The following is a 22,263-nucleotide window of genomic DNA, read 5'->3' as shown; positions in this document are numbered from 1 at the left end:
CCGCTCGTATTCTGTCAGAAGGCGAGACCGAACACCAATAATTCCGTTTGCATCCTCAGGATGGAGCCTCCAGCATTGACACGATTCCGAACGTTTGGAGGTTGTCCTCGACTCTATCGTCGAGTGGCGACATACCAGGACAGCGTATGGTGTTCAATGCGACACTGAAATTCTCTTTCGTCGACTTGCATGTAGTTGCAAAACTCTCGTTACACTTGCAGCTCTCTGAAGCATTTCAATCTCTCAGATACCGATCACTCTTCTCACAAATTATTCCGAAGCAGATGGTCCCGAGGACCCTTCAAAATATCTTGAATTATTGGGTGGTCGGTGCAATATCTTTCCAGGTACATGCAGACGGCCTGACCCTCCATGGAAGCCCGCCTACTGAGCCACCATGGCCCATTGCAGATCTTTGAGTACCAATATGCCATCAGGACAAGAGCGCGTGGATCCTTATCCAGCACCAGGCGACCGAAAGCGGTCTGCATGTGATCGTTTATCGCGTAGAACAATGGAATCACCGATGACGGGCAGTCAAAATTCCCGGGAGCAAATAGGATGGTCACCGGGGTGGTATATGGACTGCTGTCCATAGAAAGCGAATCGAGTTCGTATAGTTCCAGGATCCTCGGCGGAACACCCTGAAGTGATCTCTCAGCTACAGGAATAGACGCGATGACAGGCCGGAAAAGGCTCTCTGGTCTATATGGCTTCACAAGTTCAGACAGTGCGGATTTTCCTTGGCCAATTTTCAACCACTCAGGTCCTGAATTCCAGGAAGGCTCGAGTGGCCAGCACCCCCGGGGCGTATTGATTTCGAAGGAAGCAAAGCTGATAACCGCCAGCATGGAAGCAGCAACCCAAATTGCATCGCGATCAGAAGGGTGTAACGGGACCGAGAGTTTCTTGCGAAAGAGAGCCACGCCTTTATTCCAGTGCTGAATTTCTTCGACTGTCCGCCCGGGAGGCACAGATGACCTAAAAACCAGTGTCAGAATCAGACCCTCCACCTTGGGATTCAAGGCTGTGTCAAAATGGAAAGAGACAGAGTAGTGGTGACATAAAAAAGAGGAGAGTTTGCAATAATCGTGGCACAAAGATAGAAGTGGCCGTCAACCAACAATGCTCCAAAGATAACATACAGAAAGCGGTCATGGACGGAAGTCATAGTTTGCGCGAAATGCGTAAGAAAAGGGTGCTTAACTTGCATCAGCAATTTCTTGGGAGGAGAAAAGTGAGCAAACTCACCCTTAGCACCAAGCGGCAACCTTCGTTCTCGTAGAACTTCTTCAACGAAGGAGGCCCAAGAGACGATACCGTTCTGGTCCGAAATCTTTCTAGAACGGCCAAGTCCCTTTCAGTCAACCTCAACCCCGAGTCTTTCTCAAACATCAGGTCCGTATCCGAGCTCTTTACGGTCCGTATGCTGTAGGTAACGTCTCCTCTGGCCGTATGTCGAGGCTGGAGGTCAGGGATTATGACGTCGTAATTGCAATAGACGCCATATGACATGCACTTGGAGCATTCTGGGAAACCCTCGTCACACTGCACGCAACGATCAGCCGTTGGACCTTCTCCTGCTTGGTAAGATAGGGAGAGGGGAAACAGACCTTTACTCCACGAAGCTTGCAGTTCGCGCATCCTAATCGTGATTTTCGGTGTGCTCTACGTCTCCGAACAACGTCGCCTCCGTTGTGTGGTTTTTGGGAGGGAACCATACTGATGCGAGGGACTCCCTAAAGCATGGTATCGCAGCGGAGCAGCAGGCCAGGCAAACTAAGACGAGTGACTAACAGTCCGAAACGACAGAGTGAGCAGAGTATGGAGCACACAGAGCAAGAACACAGAATGAGAGGACGGTTAAGAGACGGTTGGTCTGATCTCGGGCTTTACACCCCAGAGTCCTATCTCCTAAATCCCCAGGCGCTAACCTCGATTCTTATTCCAGACGTCCGCTAACCAAAACTGGACTAGCCGGAGCTAGGATACCTTTCTCATGGTCTGGTTGGCATCAACGAGCACGAGGCTGTATCGCCGCATTGAAGCTTGCATTTAATTCCTTATGCTGTGCTATGCTGTGTTTACACCTACGACATTTGTCCTGTGCGCACGCTAACCTTGACCCGTACCCTTTGAAAGATCAATTGAGGGGCCGACACAGACGCTATGGATCCAAGTCGTACTAAGCCGAAGGTGTTGAATCATTTCGAGGCATGGAAATTGCTGCTACCATCGTATGAAGCCTCCTCACTTCTGTAGAGGCAGGTTCTAACCTCCGTTCTTATTTCATGTGTGACAAAAGGGGGGCAAGCATTGGAGCGGTCCGAAAAACAATCTACAGACGATCATGGCGAGGTCACTTTCCTTCCCTCATGGGTTTAAATACCGCCAAAGTCTACCTAATCTTCCAACAACACTTCGAGTTTTCTTCTCATACCATTGGCCAGAAACACTCTCTATCCCTTCACGCCTTCATCATCACCGGCGTCACTTACGGTCACGGCTTGCAAATATGGTGCAGCTCGACGTGGTCCGCGCTTGCAATAAAGCACTGATCAACAAACAACCTGTCACGGCTGTATTCGTGGGCGGCACTTCAGGCATTGGGGAGTACTCTTTGCGTGCCCTGGCAGCTCTGCACGGCAGTGGGGGTCATGGTTTGCGAATCTACCTTGTCGGCCGGAACCAGAAAGCTGCAGATACAATCCTCGCCGACTGCAAAAAGCTGTGTCCCGTAGGGGACTTCCATTTTGTGAGCGCCAGCGATCTCGCATCACTCAGAGAGGTCGATCGCGTTTGCAGCGAGATAACGAGATTAATCGAGGGAAATGCCAACCAATCGATTGCTATTGATTTGCTTGTCATGTCTCAGGCACTTTTTTCTTTTGGCAGCAAGTTAGAACGTCAAGGTACAAGCTTCATTATACGTCGCAATTCCTTCATGTGACATTGCTAATGCGGATTAAACAGTGACCACAGAAGGTCTCGACCAGTCCTTGTCTCTACTTTACTACTCGCGAATGCGGTTTGTCACCCAGCTCCTCCCCCTCCTCACGGCTTCGCCTCTCCCGGGGCGCGTGGTTTCTGTCTTTGGCCCCGGACGTGACACCAAGCTCATTCAAGACGATCTTCCTCTTAACAAGCCGGGAAATTTCAATTTCACCACCTTGGGTTCTCATGCGGCGTACATGACGACCTTTTTCTTTGAGAAAATTGCGGCAAACAATCCTGGGCAAATCTCCTTGTCGCATTATTTTCCTATGCTCGTTATAACTCCTGCGTTCAAGGGCGATGGTGTCCCAGGCTGGTTCAAGGGAGTCTATACGGTTCTGAGCCCTGTTTTCAGACTTCTCAGCGTCAACCCGCAAGAATGTGGCGATCGTGTGCTCTTTCACACCTCAGCCCGGTTTCCAGCCCGACCGCCGGACAGCCAGACGCATTCGGCAATGGCCGGAAGGGTCACTGTCGCAACATCGTCGGATGGAATTCGTGGAGGTGGTGCCTACAGAGTCAACCACGACGGAGAGGACGTTCCCCTAGGAAAAGGATACAAAACCATACGCAAAGACGAAACCCGCGAAAAGGTGTGGAACCACACGATGACGGTCTTCCGAAACATTGAGCACAATGGTCACTTTTCCGGATAGTGGTTCCCATGCTCCGGATGGACAGACAGGATAGGGAGAAGTTGACCACAATCGGAGGATATATGAGAGATGCGGCCGTCAAGGAATTAAGCTTTGGGATTGGTGATTGATCGACCAACGCTCAACCCTACAGATATTAGGTTCGATCAAAACACATCATGTTCCGCTTAATAGATCATCGCACCGGCCCATTTTAAAACACATCGTGTTTTCACTGTTCACTAATCAACGGTGTTTTTATGATTAGATGAACCAAGTACGGCGCTCAACTTATTGCGCCAGTCTATTCCTAATCACCAGCTACGCTTCAGGCTGCCATCTCATTCTCCACTCGATGTTCAGTGCCGATGGCGCTATAGAACGACCAGAGTGTCACCTTTCCTCACGACGGTCGAAATTACTTTTGGTGAGGATCTCCCACCTCTTTGTAAAGTCTAGAACAATCGGCGGTAGAGAAGCCCCCTTCACGAGGGTCTCCCTAGCGAGGCGGAAATTGAAGGGACTGATGGAGAATCGAAGAGAAAGAAGGGGGGCCTAACGCGGCAGAGAAGGATGTAGGCTGCAGTGCGTGAGACGCACGACGGGTATATGAGGGCAGAGGAGGTGAGAAAGAGAACATGGGGAGGGGACAAGGGTTCTTATAGACATCAAAAGCGGCGGGGCGTCCCAAACCGCGACCATACCCGAGGGCGGGCCAACATCTAGACCGAGGCCCCTTTGTAAACTCATCACTTCTCCGCACGAGATCAAGACTTCTTCGCATTCTCTGATATCAACAACACTTCAAACACCATCTCACTTAAAAGGTCTCGAACTCCTCGAGCAGCGAAACCACGATGCCGCTTCCGCCATATACCAATACCGGCCCGGTCGATTGTACGATCAAGCCCGATACCGGGGCGTTGAAAGGGAAAAGCGTCGTTGTTACTGGTGGTGAGTGTAGAATGCCTTGATGAGTACCACTACCATTGCTCCCTGGGCATGGCAAGACAGATGCGCCGCCTCCATCTGTCCCAGTCGAGATTTTCGATGACATGTACGATGTCTGCTCTTGTTTACCCTTGCACTCTTGTATGGGCGAGAGTCGGGTGGTTGGTTCTAACATGTGTCATGCGTCTTGTACAGGTGCAAATGGTTTTGGAGAAAGCCATGTTCGAGCCTTTGCTAAAGCAGGGTACGTTCAGCCTCTCTAGTTAGAGACCTTCCTCCACCACCTACAGTCTGCGAGGAGTTCATTCGGGAATGTTGGCAGGTTACGAAGTGCATACGTGTGTTTTTACATTGATTTATGTGTGGTTGCTAATAAGGAGACAACGGTACCTGCAGGGCATTCGTGACATTCGGGGATATCGATGAAGCCAAAGGAAAGAGTCTTGCTGGTGAACTTGGATCGTAAGCCTTGCACATTTTCTGAATCTCTGTGTCCTTTATCACCTGCTGGACTTGGGTCTGACTTCCATGACAACAACGACACAGAGATGTTCAATTCGTCAAATGTGACGCTACGTCCTGGGACGATCAAGTCGCCATGTTCAAGTTGGCCGTTGCGAACTCCCCGGCGAAAAGCTGTGATATCGTCGTCGCCAACGCTGGGATTACGGGACCCGATGAGATTTTTGCACTTGAAGGTACGTCTGCGCATGTATGGGAGGGAGGCAAAGGGGCGGTAAATCCGTGTAGTTCATGAGAGCTAAGTTCTATTTCACCTACTGGGACAGACCCATCAACCGAACCAACCAAACCACAACTACGGATCCTCAACCTCAACCTCGTCGGGGCGATGTACACTTTCAAACTTGGCCAGCATTACCTCCGCGCACAGCCCGAGTCTGCGGATCGTGACCGGTGCTTTATCTTCAAGGGCAGTGTCGCGGGATTGCTCGATCAGCCTGGCTCGTTTCAGTATTCGGCGTCCAAGTTTGGACTGAGAGGGTTGATGAGAAGTGCGAGGTGGACCTCGTGGCAGGAGGGTGTGAGGGTGAATTATGTTGCTCCTTGGTACGTATCCATGTGCATTTCGTCGGACCTTGATCCACTGCTCCTTCACCGATGAATCCATTGTTGCTCCCCCCTCCCTCTTCTATATGTCCAGGTCTGCGTATCTTCCCCCTTTTCAACCTATCTCCATCTGTCTCTCCTCAGAGATCTACTGCTGTTTTGCCACTCTCCCTCTTTCCCCCCCCCCCTTTCCGTCTTCATGTCTTGTCTTGACTTAACCTCTTGGCATCACGTACATCACAGGTACACCAAAACGACCATCCTGAAACCACAAGTCATCGAGAGATTGACGTCAAAGGGGATCGAATTCTCCACGGTGGAAGACTGCACGGCTGCGGTGTTGAGGATCGCATGTGACAAGAGTATCAATGGTGCGTTGTAGCCTGTCCCCTCCCACTTCACCTACTTTCACTTTCTCTACGGTCGTCCTCCCTCCGACCCCTGTACCACTCCCCTTCAACATACGGAATCTTCGAAAAGCAACGAAGAGAATAAAGAGAGCTGCTGATACGGACTGACTTTATTTTTTTCGGCATTGGTACAGGCCACTCATTCGCCATTCTTCCCCGGTCAGTCGCTGAGCACGGATACGTGGATGCTCAATTGGACGATCACGAAGCAGAGCCGTGGGAGAGTCTACAAAGCAGTGTCCTTGCTGCGTCGATCAGGACGATGGCTGCGTCCACGCAGACTGCACAGTAGATTCAATCTCCCACGCCAGGACAACATAGGATATCTAGGTATCTTCGCAGACTGTTGCTGTGTGCATTATCATCTGTGTATGATGTGTAATTGTCAATCCCCATAAACACGGATTGAGTATCTACGCAAAAATTGTACGTCACTTTGTACTGTGCGTGCATTGCAAGCAATATCCACCGACCTGGATTGGTTTTGGCGCTCAGTCAGACAATGTAATCTGATCTATATTCGGGTTATATATAATTCGGCACGTACGTAATGATTGAAGTGGCACCGTCTTGTCAGTACCACCAGTAGTACGTAGTAGTATTTATCGTACCCGGTGCTCTCAACTGAATCCTGCGTCAGGCAGGGAAAACTCCAAATCCAAATCCGCAAGGTCAAGACCTCCCACCCCACCACCGTTATAACCGTACCCTCCCTGCACCCCTGTTCCGTCATCACCCAGGCCCGTCATCCCAAGACCCATGTCCATAGGACTAGGAAATGTCGTTGCGGTACTGGTCTCGACGCGACTCTGGAGTAACCCCGTACAGATCTCCAGACTCTCAATGGCACCCTGCGCGATACGTAAGCGGGGCGACGCGTCGGTCTCTATCGCTTCCGCTTGTGCCAGGACCATGGTCAGAAACATGTGTGATTTGATGTTCGATTCTCCGTGCCGTATACGTTCCGTGAACAGGGCCATCATGTCACGCACCGCCTGCTTCAGGAGCTCGTGGTAGGCGGATTTACGGTGCAGTGTCCCGTCGGCAGCTTGCGCCTCGACCTCGGCCAGTAGTTCAATGCAGATGGCCGTCTGTGCGTGCCACAGGCCCTCTCGGAATAGTCCGCCTCCGATGGTCATGAGGTGAGAGAAGCCCTTGTCTGGCTCCGGCGAGATGACGGACATGGCGGCGTCGAGGCTCGCTTTGAGAGAGTAGTGGAACAGTGGATTTGTTCGCGCCTTGCTCACGAACGGGCAGTGGAGAACAATCACGAACCGACGCACGAGGTAGTCGAGGAGGTTCCGGTGGAAGGGCGTGATGCCGCTCGCGCGGTTTTCTTTGATAAAAGTGCCATGTGCTCGACGTGTCTCGGTGAGGCTGCTCGTCAGGGCGAGGGCTTCAGCGTAGGACAGCTCCGAGTGGAGACCGTTGAGGAGTTGGAGGATGCGTAGTCGAGTGGGCAGTGAGTCGAGGAGGAGAAGCTGAATGGACGCTGAGGTGTATGTGCTTCTAGGGTGCGGGTTGAGCGTGGCAGTGGTTGTTTCTTCAGATACTTCGTCGTCGTTGATGTTTGACGGCGCCAGCGTGTCGAAGTCGTCCAATGAGATTCTGGGGGGCATGGCAGAGTCCAGTGACGCTTGCAGAACCATTTCAAGAATCGTCGCCCAGAGACGTCGCCGGATCTCGGATTCCAGAACTGACATTTTCTGTAGGTGTTTGGGGTCCCGGTGCAAACCCATCTGCATTGCCCTGTGGATCAGAGAGCCCATGGACATCCAGACGAGGTCACCGCCTATTGCGAACGCCTGACGAGCCAGGATACCAAGACAGTGAACTTGTAGGCCGTTGATATTTAGACGGTCCTTCTCCAATGGGCCCGAGAGCCATGCTTGGGCGGTGTAGACCCACTGGTGGACCATGTTGCGGAATCCAGGGTCTGTGTCGCTATATTGGGACACGCTGGATCCTATTGCGATGACGAGAAGGACCTTGAGGCGCACGTCGGGGGTTGTTCGCTCTGGATCGTTCCAGTACTTTTGGTACTCTGCCCAGAAGGTAGGAATGTGAAGTATTCGATGCGCTGATTCGAATGATTCGAACTGTTAGTCTGTCAGAATGGTGCACCGGTGAAGGGAGCTCGGGGAGGTAAGCTTATCGCTGGTATTGTGGGAGATAGTTGGTCCTTGTACTTACATAAAGATTCACCATAGTATCCGCCACGTCTCGGGGAGGAGTCGACAATGAAAATTCGCGCCATGAGAGGCATCTTGTGGGTCTCCCGAGCTTGATTCGTCTCGCTAGACTTTTGCATTTCTGAAGGCCATTGCCTATTTTGACGAGTAATGCTTGTATTTCGGCATCTTCCATTGAGAAATCCTTCGAATGGCCTAGCACCTCGATGTAGCAGTCACCGACGAGACTGAACTTGAGAGAAGTTAGGACCGCTCATAATAATCACTTTCGTTGAACCATTCACAGAAACATACTGACCTCTGGGGCAGTTCCCATCCAATGGCTCCATCTGAGCATCCTTGATTTATCAAGGACGGTCTGAGACCCATCGAGACCAGACCGAGTGGCAATTATGTCTTGGGTAGTTTCGGACAAGGCATGCGCCGGGTCGACTGCGGAAGCCTCTTCAAGCTTCCGAATGCGTTGCAGAAGGCTTTGAATGCTCGCAGCACCAATAGCGTCCTCATTCTGTGGTTGGTGGTGATGATTAGGAGTTGGAACAGTACCAGTTTGGTGCTGAGTTGTGTCGCAATTACGAGTGCCAGTGGCGGAATCATTGAGCTGAGGTTGTGATACTGATGGCAATGATTCCTCGTTGTTTCGTGCTGCTGCTGTGGCTCGAGGACCCCATGGATGAACTAGATTTTCTGGCAATGGTATCTCTGGCCCGTGCCGAGAATATTGATCATGGCGCCGCCTGTCGGCGGTCCGCGTATCCGACAATACATGTTGATTGCCTACAGTAATCGACGACACGGCCGATGCAGACGGACTGGCGGCCGAGGGTAGAGCACTCCGCCCGAGACTCTGCCGTACATCGACCACAGAATCAGGATAGAACTTGTATGTGCATTCTATCTTAGCTGAGACACAATGCGTGCAAGGCTCGTTCCGATCGCATTTGATCTTTCGGCGCCTGCATTCGAGGCAGGACAAGGCTGGCCTACGCCGTCGACGCTGCTGTCGGTCCATAAAGCCAGGGCTGGAGGATTTCGGCCGGACCACAAGATACTCATCAGGGAATGTCCGTTATTTTAGAGATCACTGTACCCTGTGAGCGCATTCTAGTGTTTTGCCGTAGAAGATTCTTTTATTGACGGCGAAGATGATGTTGGATGCAGCGGGTTCACGGGTGAGAGCGCACATAGGCGGAGTTAATACCAAATTGGCCAATCGCGGTCAAACTGTTTTTCCGTCGGCCGAGAGTGGGAAAGGGCGAGAACGAAAGCAGCATATTATGTATTCTTCATCGGATGCTTTGACTTCGGCAAGCCATACACCACATTACACTGTCACTCACGTCGGCCAAGTGATTCGTACCCGAGAACAGACGCTACAGCCGTTGCGGACGTAGACGGACTCCCGCCCCCCTTTTCCTATTCATGTCGATGATGGACGACCTTGATGGACCTGAACCTCTGGTACTTAATGGTAGGGATGCAGTCACGATGCCCCAGTCTCGAATATCCATTCCATCGTTTCTCCTTTCGCTGCACTGTTCCTCCTTCAGTGTAGCTGCTCACAGCAACATCCTCACTGCCCGATTGCAACTCTTTCCATCCATCCTATAGCACTACGTGGAAATCTTATCGAGTCTGAGCGTCTGTATCACCTACGTCGGTCGTTTCAAGTCGATATACTTGGTGTAAAATGGAGACGGAAGAGCCAGAATCCATGGAGACACGTCAGTCTATCGTGGGGGAGTCGGTACGAGACTACACGCACGCTGACACAGGGGATTCGGACACAGCGGCTATCTTGAAAACCGACGAACTTGAATCCCCCCTGAATCCTCGAAGTGACAAATTCAATGCGCGTGCATGGGCAACCAACGTTGTCAAGATTGCCAACGAACATGGTCGGCAGTTTCGTCAGGTTGGATTGTGCTTTGAAAATGTCAATGTCGTTGGTTATGGCACACCAACCGACTTTCAGAAAGATGTCGGAAATGTTTGGTTAGCCCTTCCTGGCCTGATACGACGCATTTTCTCCAGGCAAAGTGGTCAAACTCGAATAGACATCCTGAGAAAGTTTGATGGGCTCCTTCATCCTGGCGAAATGTGTGTTGTCTTAGGCCCGCCTGGATCCGGCTGCTCAACTTTTCTCAAGACACTATCCGGAGACACGAACGGCATCTATCTCAGCGAAGGCTCATATTTCAACTACCAAGGTCTGTCAGGTGAAGAGATGCATCACCAACATCGAGGCGATGCCATTTACACCGCGGAAATGGACGTTCATTTTCCTCAGTTGACCGTGGGCGAGACGTTGTCATTCGCTGCACGAGCACGTTGCGGGAGAAATTTACCACCTGGCGCCCAACGCAACCAGTAAGTTCCTGTAGCTGATTTCCGGCTGTTGCTAAACATTGGCCATAGATACTGTGAGCATCTGCGTGATGTGGTTATGGCCATGTATGGCATAAGTCATACCGTCCATACGAAAGTAGGGGATCAGTACGTTCGGGGGGTTTCTGGGGGGGAACGCAAGCGGGTGACTATCGCGGAGGCGACCCTTGCTAATGCACCATTCCAGTGCTGGGACAAGTGAGTCTGAAGAAGTGTTAATAACCAGAAACGCACTAATCGCCGTAATCCTGAAGCTCAACGCGCGGTCTGGACTCCGCCAACGCGATTGAGTTCTGTAAGACACTTAGGCTTCAGTCCGAGTTCTTTGGCCAAACGTGCGTTGTATCAATGTACCAGGCTCCACAGACTGCATATGAGCAGTTCGACAAGGTTACTGTCCTATACGAGGGTCGCCAAATCTACTTTGGTCCAGCGCCAAAAGCCAAAGAATACTTTGAAAACCTAGGGTTTGAATGCCCTGCCCGACGAACCACGCCTGACTTCTTGACTTCCATGACATTTTCAGCGGAGCGTATTATCAGACCTGGCTGCAATCCTCCACGAACAGCTGAAGAGTTTGCGGCGGCGTGGAAAAACAGCTCTGAATACCAAGCTTTGCAAGTCGACATAAGAGAATACAGAAAACAGCATCCTATCGGTGGCCCTGATGCCGAGAAGTTTCGGCAGCTTAAAAAGCATCATCAGGCTAGCACACAACGGCTCAAATCGCCCTATACCTTGACTTACTCCCAACAGGTTCAGCTTTGCATCAGGCGCGGCTTTCAGAGGCTCAGGGCGGATCCGTCCTTAACACTGGCAATGGGCATTGGCAATGTTGTTGTGAGTCTTGTAAATCTTTCACGTTGCGGTGGCACTGGCTGACGTCTCATAGATGGCCTTGATTATCTCTTCTCTGTACTACAATCTCAGGATGGACACAGACTCCTTCTACGGCCGAGCGGTCGTTCTCTTCATTGCAATTCTGTTCAACGCCTTCGCATCTATGCTCGAAATCCTCACGCTTTACGCTCAACGATCGGTCGTGGAAAAGCAGTCTCGGTACGCCTTTTATCATCCATCTGCCGAGTCATATGCGTCGGTACTGGTCGACCTGCCTGCGAAAATTGTCAACTGCATCTCCTTCAATATCGTGTTTTACTTCATGACAAATCTCAACAGAGCACCAGGACCATTCTTCTTCTACTTGCTCGTATCATTCCTGACTGTGATGGCTATGTCTGGAGTCTTCAGATCCATGTAGGTATTTGGTTTCTTTCGATGCCAGCAGTAATGGACGTTAACACTTCTCAAGAGCCTCGTTATCCCGCACAGAGTCACAGGCAATGGTCCCGGCTTCACTGGTATTACTTGCGCTACTCATTTTTACTGGCTTTGTGGTTCCTGTGGATTACATGCCTAAATGGTGTCGATGGATCAATTATATTGACCCCGTGGCGTACGCATACGAAGCGCTCATGGTCAACGAGTTTCATGGTCGCAACTTTGCATGCTCGGCCTATATTCCCGACTATGCCACTGTCTCGACGAGCTACGTGGCTTGCAATGCTATCGGAGCGATTCCCGGTCAGGCTTATGTGAACGGAGACTACTATATCGACTCAGCCTACAGATACCACCATAGCCACAAATGGCGAAACGTTGGGATTATCATTGCCATGGCGATCTTCAACCATCTGGTCTACTTCATTGCAAGCGAATTCATCAAAGCCAAAAGGTCCAAAGGCGAGGTTCTGGTCTTCCGAAGAGGGTCCATTTCATCGCGCACGACCAAAGGTGGGAATGACATTGAAATGTCTGTGACCGGGCCAGTGTCCACTGTGATGAACTCCGCCGGAAACCTTGCCAGCATCGAAAAGGGGGCCTTTCAGGGTTCAACAAGCGTCTTCCACTGGAACAACGTATGCTATGATATCAAGATCAAGAAGGAAACACGACGTCTCCTGGATCATGTTGATGGTTGGGTTAAGCCTGGTGGGCTCACGGCATTGATGGGTGTGTCTGGGGCTGGCAAGACGACACTGCTCGATTGTTTAGCTGATAGGCGTACCGGTGTGGGCGTTCTTACCGGGGAGATGCTGGTTGATGGACATTTGCGCAATCAAAGCTTCCAACGCAAAACAGGCTATGCTCAACAGCTTGATCTCCATTTGGAGACGAGTACCGTTCGCGAGGTGAGTGCTGCCAGTCGCCTCGGCTTTGAAACCCGTGCTCCGACAAAAAATGTACTAATCTCGCAGGGTAGGCCTTAGAGTTTTCAGCATTACTTCGACAACCATCAATGACCTCAAAGGAGGACAAACTAGCTTATGTCGAGGAAGTCATTCAGCTCCTTGACATGCAAGGCTATGCCGATGCTGTCGTAGGTGTGCTTGGGGAGGGTCTCAACGTGGAGCAGCGCAAGCGCTTGACAATTGGTGTTGAACTGGCCGCCAAACCGCCGTTGCTACTCTTCGTTGATGAGCCAACTTCAGGGCTCGATTCTCAAAGCAGTTGGGCTATTCTGGACCTGTTGGAAAAGTTGTCGAAAGCTGGACAGTCTATCCTTTGCACCATTCATCAACCTTCTGCCATGCTGTTCCAACGATTCGACCGCCTGTTGCTGCTTCAGGAGGGAGGTCAAACCGTCTATTTTGGTATGTTCTATACATATATGTCAGTCACTCCATCGTCTAATCATTTTTTCAAGGCGACATTGGACATGATTCAACGACATTGACGGGATATTTCGAGAGAAACGGCGCATCACCATGCCCGCCCGGAGCCAACCCCGCAGAATGGATGCTTAAGACCATCGGGGCAGCACCAGGATGCTCTTCTGATGTGGGCTGGCATCAGACATGGCGTGGCAGCCCAGAATATCGGAACGTTCAAGATGAGCTCGCCCGTCTTCGTGAGCACAAATTCGAGAGACTTCTGCCTATTGCTGAGCAAAGAGATCCTGCCTGCGAGTCGTATCGCGAATTCGCAGCACCGTTTTCCCAACAGTTCGTCATCGTCACACGGCGAGTTTTCCAGCAATATTGGCGCACGCCAATATACATCGACTCCAAGCTCAGTCTATGTATTTCGGCCAGCCTCTTCATCGGTCTCGTCTTCATCGACAGTCCTCTCAGCATCCAAGGCCTCCAGAACCAGATGTTTGCCATCTTCGAACTGACTTCCATTGTCGGACAGCTCGTGGACCAACAGCTACCACATTTTACCACGCAGCGCTCCCTCTACGAAGTCCGCGAGCGCCCGGCAAAGACCTACTCTTGGATCGTCTTCATGCTTAGCCAGATCATCGCCGAAGTGCCCTGGAATACTCTAGCTTCCGTGTTCATGTGGGCTTTGGTCTACTATCCGGTCGGCTTTTACAAGAATGCCAATGCGGCGGACCAAGGCGCCGAACGAGGAGCGTTGATGTGGCTTTTGTTCTGGGTGTTCATGATCTTCGTCAGCACCTTCGCTAATTTGTGCATTACCTTCGCCGACACAGCTGACGAAGGAGGCAACAATGCGAACTTTTTGTTCATGTTGATCTTTTTCTTCTGTGGTGTTTTGGCCACGAAGGACCAAATGCCTGGCTTCTGGGTGTTCCTCTACCGAGTATCACCATTCAATTATTTCATCTCGGCGATTTTGTCTACAGGATTGGCAAACGTCGACATTACTTGTGCAAACAACGAGTACATTACACTCAGTCCGCCCAGAGGACAAACTTGTGGCCAGTACATGGCCGATTACATCTCAAGAGCTGGTGGATATCTGCTGGACGCTAATGAGACCGCGAATTGCAAGTTTTGCAAGATCAAAGAAACGAATGTTTACCTGGAGAGAATCGACGCGCACTATGATGATCGATGGCGAAATTTTGGGCTTATGTGGGGCTATGTTGTGTTCAATGTTATGGCCACGCTTGCTTTGTACTGGCTTTTGAGAATACCAAAGGGAAAAAGAAAGGTGTAAGTCAACCTACTTGGCTGAGGCCTGGAGTCTAGTATAGTATTATGTGCACCAGTTTATTTTGTATATATACTGCAGTACTGTCTATGTGCGTGGAGTTAGGTTTGATTCGATTACAGTTCACTTTTAATTGTGGTTAAGTCTGTTTCTTATAAAGCCTCGAAAGACCTACCGGTAGATATTCTAACTTTACGTTATCTAAAAACGAGACACTGAAATTTCTTCAAATGGACTAGCGCGATACCCCAATTATCGATTGATTTCAAACTGTGGGCTTGGTCCAAACCTGACAGGGTTCACGGCGTGAGCCTTAGCCGGTTTTGACTCCCCGGATTAACCTACCTATGATATATGTATATGTAGTAGTATCGTGCGCGGTAACTTGAAGCCCTTATTTTAGTGCTATTATTGCTTCAGCAGATCTCTTCGAGCTGTATCCTGACTAATAGTCAGCAAGTAATAGACTGGATACTGGTACTAGCTATACTTATATCACACTATTTCTTGGTCTCATTTGGCTCCCGGGCCTTGTATACATCGCCAGTTCTTTTGATCTCATCCTCCTGATCTTTACCTCTGCCCTCACTCTCAAGCTTCCTCACTAGAGGAATCACCTCTTTGCCAAAACGTTCAATCTCCTCGTCGTAGTGCAGAAAAGCCGTAAGCAGAACGTTCACGCCCAGACTCTTAAGCAGCAGAATCCGGTCGGCGACCTGTTCCTTTGTGCCGATCAATTTGGTCTTGAACCCATCGTTGTACTGGACGAGATCCTCGAACTTGCTATTTGCCCACATGCCTTGCTTGTTGGCAGTCGACGCTCCGGCGTTCTGCACCTCCTTGCGGAAAGCTTCGACCGCCTCAGGATCGGCCTTGCCTTGGATTTCTTGCAACACGCGAATTGCCTCCTCCTCCGTGTCACGCACGATCACGAAGCCATTCAGCGCGAACTTCACTTCGGCTTCACGGCCTTCACGGCGCGCACGCTCTTTGACATCTGCAATTTGCGTCTGGAAACCCTCGAGCGCTGCAAAAAAACAAAAAAAGTCAGAGGACAGTGACAGTACTGTGTCACCGAGCGACACCAATACATCAACGGTCAAGAAAACTTACTATTGCCGTTCATGAAGTAATAATCGGACACGGTGGCCGCATTCTCCCTTGCGTCGATGCTGTTACCTCCCTGGAAGATCTCCGGATGTGGTCTATTGTCCCATTTTAGGGGCTTCGGCGACAGCGGATAATCGTGGAACTGATAGAAGTCGCCTTTGAAGGTGAACTTTTCCTGGGTCCAGATGCCCTTGAGGCACTCGATGAACTCGCGGCTTCGGCGGTAGCGCTCTGCATGATCGAGCCACCACTGGCCGATGCTGGTGAACTCGGTCTTGAACCATCCCGACACGATGTTGACGGCGATACGACCCTGCGAGTAATGGTCGATGCTCGCAATCTGCTTCGCAGCCACCGCGGGGTTCCACGGACCCGGCAGGAGAGCGGCGATGAGAATGAGCTTCTGGGTCTGGTGCAAGATGGCTTGGGAAAACGAAACAGGTTCGTGCTGATGCTCAGCACCGTAGCCAGCCATGAACCGGATCTGGGACAGGGCGTATTCGAAGCCAACTTGTTCCGCAGTTTGGGCGTATTTCACGTTGGATGCCAAATCCCAGTTGGTGCGTTGCGGGATCTTGCTGATGACGAGGCCGCCAGAGACATTTGGCACCCAGTAGGCGAACTTGATGCGGCCAGGGTCGGAATTGATGCCGCCGGTGGTATCATCGGAGTGCCCGTTTAGAATTGGAATGCTAGTAGTACCGGCCATCGCTCCGAGTTGTGCGTTCGTTATTTTTGTTCCTGAAATGTAGTTTCGAACGGATCATGCCCCCATGTACATATATGTACTGAGAAGAATGAATATAGGATCCCACCGTTGTGGACGAGATCAGTGGCGGCGAGACGTCAAAAGAAAAAAAACTTCTTCAAAATGTCGGAATCGAGGACCATTCACGCGACCTAACACTATCTGAGGAGTGGGATCAGAGGAGTTTAACTTACTTGTCCTAACTCGAGCAAGGAATGGCCAATGACCGACTGTCCATCTCGCGCCATACATAGACAGATGGATCCAACAAGGAAGGATTCAGAAGCGCATACAATATCTGCCGGACCTGGATTCCGTAAAGTTGGCAGCCGGTGTTTTACAGACCTTGCACAATCTCGGACACTAGGAGGCCTCGTTCTCATCTCTTCGCAATCAATTGGCTTCAAGTTGCGTGCTTGATTTCGACTCCAGAGCAAATTGCACAGCTTGAAGTTTCCGGAGCTGATCTTCGCGGGGCAGTAGTGGATGATCCATGCTTCGGTCCCTGTCCTGGACGAGGACCCGAACATCATGCAATCCAGGGGGGAGATGGTGACATCCTCCACCACCGGATGAGATTGGTCGGTGGGGGCGGGTCCCGAGCAAGTTCCGAACTCTATCACAGCTGCCAACCCCATACGAGTACGTAAGCTGTGCATCACGAAGACATTAACTACTAGGACTGCAGCCGACTTCATACATCCTGAGGACGAGGATACTCTGGAATTCCCATTTCCGTAGTGATCCGTGGAGGAATTCAGAGTTTTCAAGGACACTGACACTGGCGCAATCAAGCACGCGCGAACGTGCAACTACCGACCTCACCATGGAAGTTATCCACAAGAAGTAGTAGTACAGAGCAAGACACAGTCGGACTGCAATAGCGTCTCCGTCGACTCAAATTGCCTCACGGAATGAGAACGATCCGGGCTCTTGGGCGGCGGCCGGACTTTAAGATGGGAGTGGAAACCATATCCCCTAAGGATGTGTTTGCTATCATCAAGAAGATAGCTCCTTCGAACGAACTTGAACTTGGCCTTGAACTCGACCTCAATTGAGCCTTGATTATACATAGTATTATTTCGTTGTCCAGCACTCAAGAATAACGATCGTCTTTTTGTTCGAAATGGCAAAGGAAGCAGCCGCATCACTTGACCTTGAAGCAGCCGCAACGCGCATTCTGACTGCGACTTCACGGCCAGAACTGACGCAGAGAAGTTCTGGCAGCAGCACCCAGCACCCATTTGGCGAAGACAAGCCGATTTATCTGTCACCCGGCGTCGGGCATGGTCTTGGGAGTCCGGTAGGTTCTCTGCTTGCAAGGTCCTCCGACCGTCTCGCTTCTTTGCTCATCGAAGACAGACGGCCCTGGCGATTGGAGCCTTTGCAACTACTTTGACGACCCTCTCGATCAGCTTAATGGAGTGGCGGGGGGTTACCACGACGAATGTCTACATTGGAAATTTCTTCTTCGTCGCAGGCATAGGCATGCTCATCAGCGCCCAGTGGGAGCTGGTGAAGGGGAACTCTTTCGCGTATACTGTGCTCAGCGCATTCGGTGGGTCAAAGGCCCTGCACAGTACATTCTCTGCGGTCGGATACATGTACACTGACACTCAGAAAGGCTTGTTCTATGCCGGCTTTGGAGCCATCATCACCCCCGACTTTGGAGTCCTGCAGGCATACGGAGGCGATATTACGCAATATAACAATGCACTCGGGTTTTGGATGCTCTGTATGTTTTGTCTTCCAAGCTTAACCCTAACCCCCAGCTAACAGCCGAACAGTATGGACTGTCTTCAACACTTTTTTCCTCATTGCAAGCGCACCTATGTGAGTACCACCTCCCGTCCAGTGTGGGCGTTCTCTGCTCGACTAACACTGTCTAGTAATGTCGTGTACCTTCTGATCTTCCTCACCGTGGAGCTTTCGTTTGGGTTAGTGGCTGCATCTTACTTTGCAACCGCTGATGGGCATCACGGTGCTGGCATCAACCTGAAGAAGGCTGGTGGCGCGTTTGGGTTCGCCTCTGGACTTCTTGGATACTACACACTCGGCCATCTGATGTGTCAGGAAGCGCTATTCTTCACGTTTCCGATGGGCGACACCGGTAGATTTTTCAGGCGCAGATTGAAGAAGAATGTTTGAGACATTCTGGATGATTCAGCAAGGGAGTAGAGGCGGTTCTAGACAGGTGCAGGAGGAAGATGGAGACAGGCAGATTCTGTTCCAACTCCGTCTGAGCAGCGACCATCACATATCCATAGCTCCTTGATAGTACAGAGTTGCTCGTTAGATCCACCTACTGCGCCACCATATTGTAGATATTGATCATGCTGCGGATGGCTTCCATGCTCCACAGGGCCACTTCCCAGGTAAGTAGTGGGGAAAACTTGAAACATGAGCAAGTAGCACATGCGCGTTTGGGTTCGGAACCGCTATGGGATAGAACCGGTCCGTTGCAGCATGTCCTCGATTGCGCCATCATCTCTGGGGATGGCGCGACCCATGCACACATGTTCTGTTTGTACGACCAATCAGACTCCTCAAGGCCCCCAACCTTGCAGGGGAGGATCCAGATTTCCCACTAGGGTCGGAGCACAGGAACCTGTCGCGGTGGAATACCATGGCGTTAGTTTTCCGTTCACTGCGTCGCCCATGTCGCCATGGGTTCTTGGAATTGCTCATATCAAATTCTTAGCACGTGCTTTGGCTCGTCGAATATGTTTTAAAGATCCTACTGGCACCGATGATAGACATTGTTTCCGCCCGGATAAAGAACACAGGATCGACCAACACCCTGTACAAACATTCAAGACAGATACTACCATACCTTGCAAAACGATGGGGTCCGTCGATCCAACGACGGCTTCTCCTGACCACTACTCCAAGTTCGCGTCTCTTGGTCTCCCGAAAACTGCTGAACAATGGCTTGCTCGTGGCCGAGAGGTTGCACAAATTCTCGCCGTCGACGCGGCCCAAAGGGACATTGAGAACAGATCTCCCGTCAAAGAGGTCAAGCTCCTCAAAGCTGCCGGTCTCACCAAGGTTCTCGGACCCAAGGAGTATGGAGGTGGAGGGCAAGACTGGTCAGTGGGGTACAAGTTGATCCGAGAAGTCGCAAAGGGTGACGGATCACTTGGCATGCTCCTGGGCTATCACCTTCTCTGGTCCACGACAGCCAACGTGGTCGGTACCGACGAGCAGAAGCACCGGACCCAGAAACTCATTCTCGAGAACGACTGGTTCATCGGTGGGGCAGTCAACCCGCGCAACGCCGACTTGAAGATCACGTCCGACGGCGACGAGATTGTGTTCAACGGGCACAAGAACTTCAACACGGGCGGCGTCATCTCTGACGCGACGATACTCGAGGGCGTCCTCGAAGGCACCGACCAACACATCTTTGCCCTCGTCCCGACCAGGCAGCCTGGCATCCAGTTCGGCCACGACTGGGACAATGTCGGCATGCGGCTGACCGAGTCCGGCAGCGTGCGCATCGACAACGTCCGCGCACCGTGGACCGACGCCCTCGGCTGGGACGCGCAGACCAAGAAGCCCATCGACGCGGTCCTTAAGATCCCGTTTGCGTCGCTTCTCCTGCCCACAATCCAGCTGGTCTTCTCCAACTTCTACCTGGGCATAGGGCTCGGGGCGCTCGACGAGGCACGGAAGTGGACGACGACAAAGACCCGCGCGTGGCCCTTTGGCGGAGACAACAAGGAGCGCGCCACCGACGAGTTCTACATCCTGTCTCGCTACGGGAGCTTCTTCGCGCACCTGCGGGCCGCTGAAGCGCTTGCGGATCGCGCCGGCGACGAAATCTCTTCCCTGTACGCCGACCACGGGGAGAAGAGAGACGTGAGCGCCGAACGGAGAGGCGAGGTGGCCGAGTGGGTTGCCAGCATCAAGGTGGTGGCGACCGACGAAGCCCTCAAGGTCGCCGCGGGCATCTTCGAGGTCACGGGTGCCAGCGCAACCGTGCGGAAGGTCGGACTGGACCGGTTCTGGCGAGATGTCAGGACGCACTCGTTGCATGACCCAGTCGCATACAAGGAGCGAGAACTCGGTAGATATTTCTTGCTCGGCGAGGCCCCAGAGCCAACCTGGTATACTTGAGCAAAATGGCGTAATAAATCAAACTATCTGACATCCGTTTCTGTAAGAGACTTTAGTTCGGCATATCTCCGTCTCTCCCTCTCTCTCTCTCTCTCTCTGCTCCTGCTGTCCCTGCCTGATCTCCTAATCACGACAAAACCCTGACAAATGGTTCGCACGAATTCGACCGTGAAATTTCGACCGTCAGAGAGTCGACAGACTTCTAGAACATGGGGGTGTGTTGAACGGTGAGTAGCGTTTCCATTGCCCGTGGTTTTTTTTTTTCAAGTTCTGCCCGCCGCCGAGCCCCCAGTATGGGCTCCACTGCATACTCAAAGGGGAAGCTGTCCGACGTCACAGTGCGTGAGACACGGGTTGCCCATTGGTCAGACGGCGTCACTCCAGAGTCCCGCTCTCTATCTGTCTACCTCAACAGACCTCAACAGCAGCAGCGGCACCACAGAGCGGGAGTGCTGTCTGTCAGCATGCGAAGTCGGAAGCGTGATCAGAAGAGGGTACAAAAGGACAGACACCAGCTTCGCTGCACTTTGTTTCCTACTACTACTTCTGCCGCTCCCAACCTACTCTACTCTATCCACAACTCCTTTGCGAAGTTGCCAGCACCTCCTGGGGAAAAAAGTGGGCAAGATGACCACCACCACCACTAGCAGCAGCACGTCATCCGCTCAAGAGCAACAAAAAGCGCTTATTACGTTGTACACCACCCAGACGCCCAACGGAATCAAGATCTCCATCGCGCTCGAAGAACTCGGGCTGCAGTACGAGGTGCACAAGCACGACTTCGTGACTCGCACGCAAAAGGAGCCGTGGTACTTGGCCATCAACCCCAACGGACGGATTCCCGCCATCACCGACACCCTCGCGACGGGCGAGCAGATCAACGTGTGGGAATCCGGCAGCATTCTGAAGTACTTGGTCGAGCAGTACGACCCGGAGTATAAGCTGTGGTACAAGCCAGGCACCAAGGAGAACTATGAGCTTTTCAACTGGGTAAGTTAGTTGTTTGTGCGCTTTGTTGTTGTTGTTCTTTTTCACTTCTCCCGCTCTGACTATTTCTTCTTATTTCTACTTCTTCCCCTCACTTGGCTCTCCCGATCGGCGGAGTTACCCTGACGGATGATGATGCTGATTGCCAAAAACAGCTCTTCTTCCAAATCGGCGGCCTGGGTCCCATGCAGGGCCAAATGACACACTTCAAACGCCACGTCGTCGAGCCCATCCCGTACGCGATCGAGCGGTACACCAACGAGACCCGTCGACTGTACACGGTTCTGGAGAAACAACTCGGCTCCAGCGGCAGCGGCTACATCCTGTCCAAGTTCACCGTCGTCGACATTTGCTTTTGGGCCATGGCGGCCGCGTCCGGCTGGGCGGGGATCGACCTGGACGAGTTCCCAAACGTGGGTAAATGGTACGGCAGGCTTCTGGACCGGCCGGGAGTCCAGAGAGGGATGAATGTCCCAGAACCGCACCCCGTGCAGGCCCTCATGGACGACAAGACGGGTGAGAAAGCAAAACAGTTTGAGGAGTACAGTCGCAGTTGGGTCTTGTTGGGCATGAAGAGAGACGCAGAGGCGCTGAACAAAAATTAGAGAGAGATAGATAGATGGACATTACGTTTTGTTTCGGACAGAGAATTTCACAATTTCTGGCCTGGCCTGGCGTGGGTCTGCCGGATATATCTA

At 51.7% G+C, this 22,263-nt stretch overlaps 8 protein-coding genes across 8 annotated transcripts; 6 read left to right on the top strand and 2 right to left on the bottom strand.

Annotated features, from left to right (window-relative positions):
• Nucleotides 1-2,515: 2,515 nt before the first annotated feature.
• Nucleotides 2,516-3,650, top strand: PV08_05949 (uncharacterized protein; the record flags this gene model as incomplete). The annotated part of the gene is made up of 2 exons (XM_016380288.1): nucleotides 2,516-2,912; nucleotides 2,974-3,650. The coding sequence occupies 2 exons, from the start codon at nucleotides 2,516-2,518 to the stop codon at nucleotides 3,648-3,650; spliced, it is 1,074 nt and encodes a 357-aa protein (XP_016236115.1).
• Nucleotides 3,651-4,486: 836 nt separating this feature from the next.
• PV08_05948 (uncharacterized protein) lies at nucleotides 4,487-5,703 on the top strand (the record flags this gene model as incomplete). The annotated part of the gene is made up of 5 exons (XM_016380287.1): nucleotides 4,487-4,583; nucleotides 4,776-4,824; nucleotides 4,977-5,042; nucleotides 5,127-5,278; nucleotides 5,369-5,703. The coding sequence occupies 5 exons, from the start codon at nucleotides 4,487-4,489 to the stop codon at nucleotides 5,701-5,703; spliced, it is 699 nt and encodes a 232-aa protein (XP_016236114.1).
• A 975-nt stretch (nucleotides 5,704-6,678) lies between these two features.
• Nucleotides 6,679-9,262, bottom strand: PV08_05947 (uncharacterized protein; the record flags this gene model as incomplete). The annotated part of the gene is made up of 3 exons (XM_016380286.1): nucleotides 6,679-8,157; nucleotides 8,252-8,482; nucleotides 8,549-9,262. The coding sequence occupies 3 exons, from the start codon at nucleotides 9,260-9,262 to the stop codon at nucleotides 6,679-6,681; spliced, it is 2,424 nt and encodes an 807-aa protein (XP_016236113.1).
• A 678-nt stretch (nucleotides 9,263-9,940) lies between these two features.
• On the top strand, nucleotides 9,941-14,607 carry PV08_05946 (uncharacterized protein; the record flags this gene model as incomplete). Its single annotated transcript, XM_016380285.1, has 7 exons — nucleotides 9,941-10,620; nucleotides 10,669-10,836; nucleotides 10,893-11,478; nucleotides 11,531-11,895; nucleotides 11,951-12,830; nucleotides 12,902-13,292; nucleotides 13,346-14,607. The coding sequence occupies 7 exons, from the start codon at nucleotides 9,941-9,943 to the stop codon at nucleotides 14,605-14,607; spliced, it is 4,332 nt and encodes a 1,443-aa protein (XP_016236112.1).
• Nucleotides 14,608-15,101: 494 nt separating this feature from the next.
• On the bottom strand, nucleotides 15,102-16,420 carry PV08_05945 (dimethyl sulfone monooxygenase SfnG; the record flags this gene model as incomplete). The annotated part of the gene is made up of 2 exons (XM_016380284.1): nucleotides 15,102-15,628; nucleotides 15,715-16,420. 2 exons carry the CDS (start codon nucleotides 16,418-16,420, stop codon nucleotides 15,102-15,104), a joined length of 1,233 nt encoding a protein of 410 aa, XP_016236111.1.
• Nucleotides 16,421-17,585: 1,165 nt separating this feature from the next.
• Nucleotides 17,586-18,607, top strand: PV08_05944 (uncharacterized protein; the record flags this gene model as incomplete). The annotated part of the gene is made up of 4 exons (XM_016380283.1): nucleotides 17,586-17,762; nucleotides 17,822-18,194; nucleotides 18,247-18,292; nucleotides 18,349-18,607. The coding sequence occupies 4 exons, from the start codon at nucleotides 17,586-17,588 to the stop codon at nucleotides 18,605-18,607; spliced, it is 855 nt and encodes a 284-aa protein (XP_016236110.1).
• Nucleotides 18,608-19,303: 696 nt separating this feature from the next.
• Nucleotides 19,304-20,578, top strand: PV08_05943 (uncharacterized protein; the record flags this gene model as incomplete). Its single annotated transcript, XM_016380282.1, has 1 exon — nucleotides 19,304-20,578. One exon carries the CDS (start codon nucleotides 19,304-19,306, stop codon nucleotides 20,576-20,578), a length of 1,275 nt encoding a protein of 424 aa, XP_016236109.1.
• A 627-nt stretch (nucleotides 20,579-21,205) lies between these two features.
• PV08_05942 (uncharacterized protein) lies at nucleotides 21,206-22,170 on the top strand (the record flags this gene model as incomplete). Its single annotated transcript, XM_016380281.1, has 2 exons — nucleotides 21,206-21,568; nucleotides 21,721-22,170. The coding sequence occupies 2 exons, from the start codon at nucleotides 21,206-21,208 to the stop codon at nucleotides 22,168-22,170; spliced, it is 813 nt and encodes a 270-aa protein (XP_016236108.1).
• Nucleotides 22,171-22,263: the final 93 nt, after the last annotated feature.

This window comes from Exophiala spinifera (genome assembly GCF_000836115.1).
Source record: "Exophiala spinifera strain CBS 89968 unplaced genomic scaffold supercont1.4, whole genome shotgun sequence".
Taxonomy (NCBI): domain Eukaryota; kingdom Fungi; phylum Ascomycota; class Eurotiomycetes; order Chaetothyriales; family Herpotrichiellaceae; genus Exophiala; species Exophiala spinifera.
The sequence above is the reverse complement of the archived record's forward strand: the minus strand, read 5'-3'. Positions and strand labels throughout refer to the sequence as shown.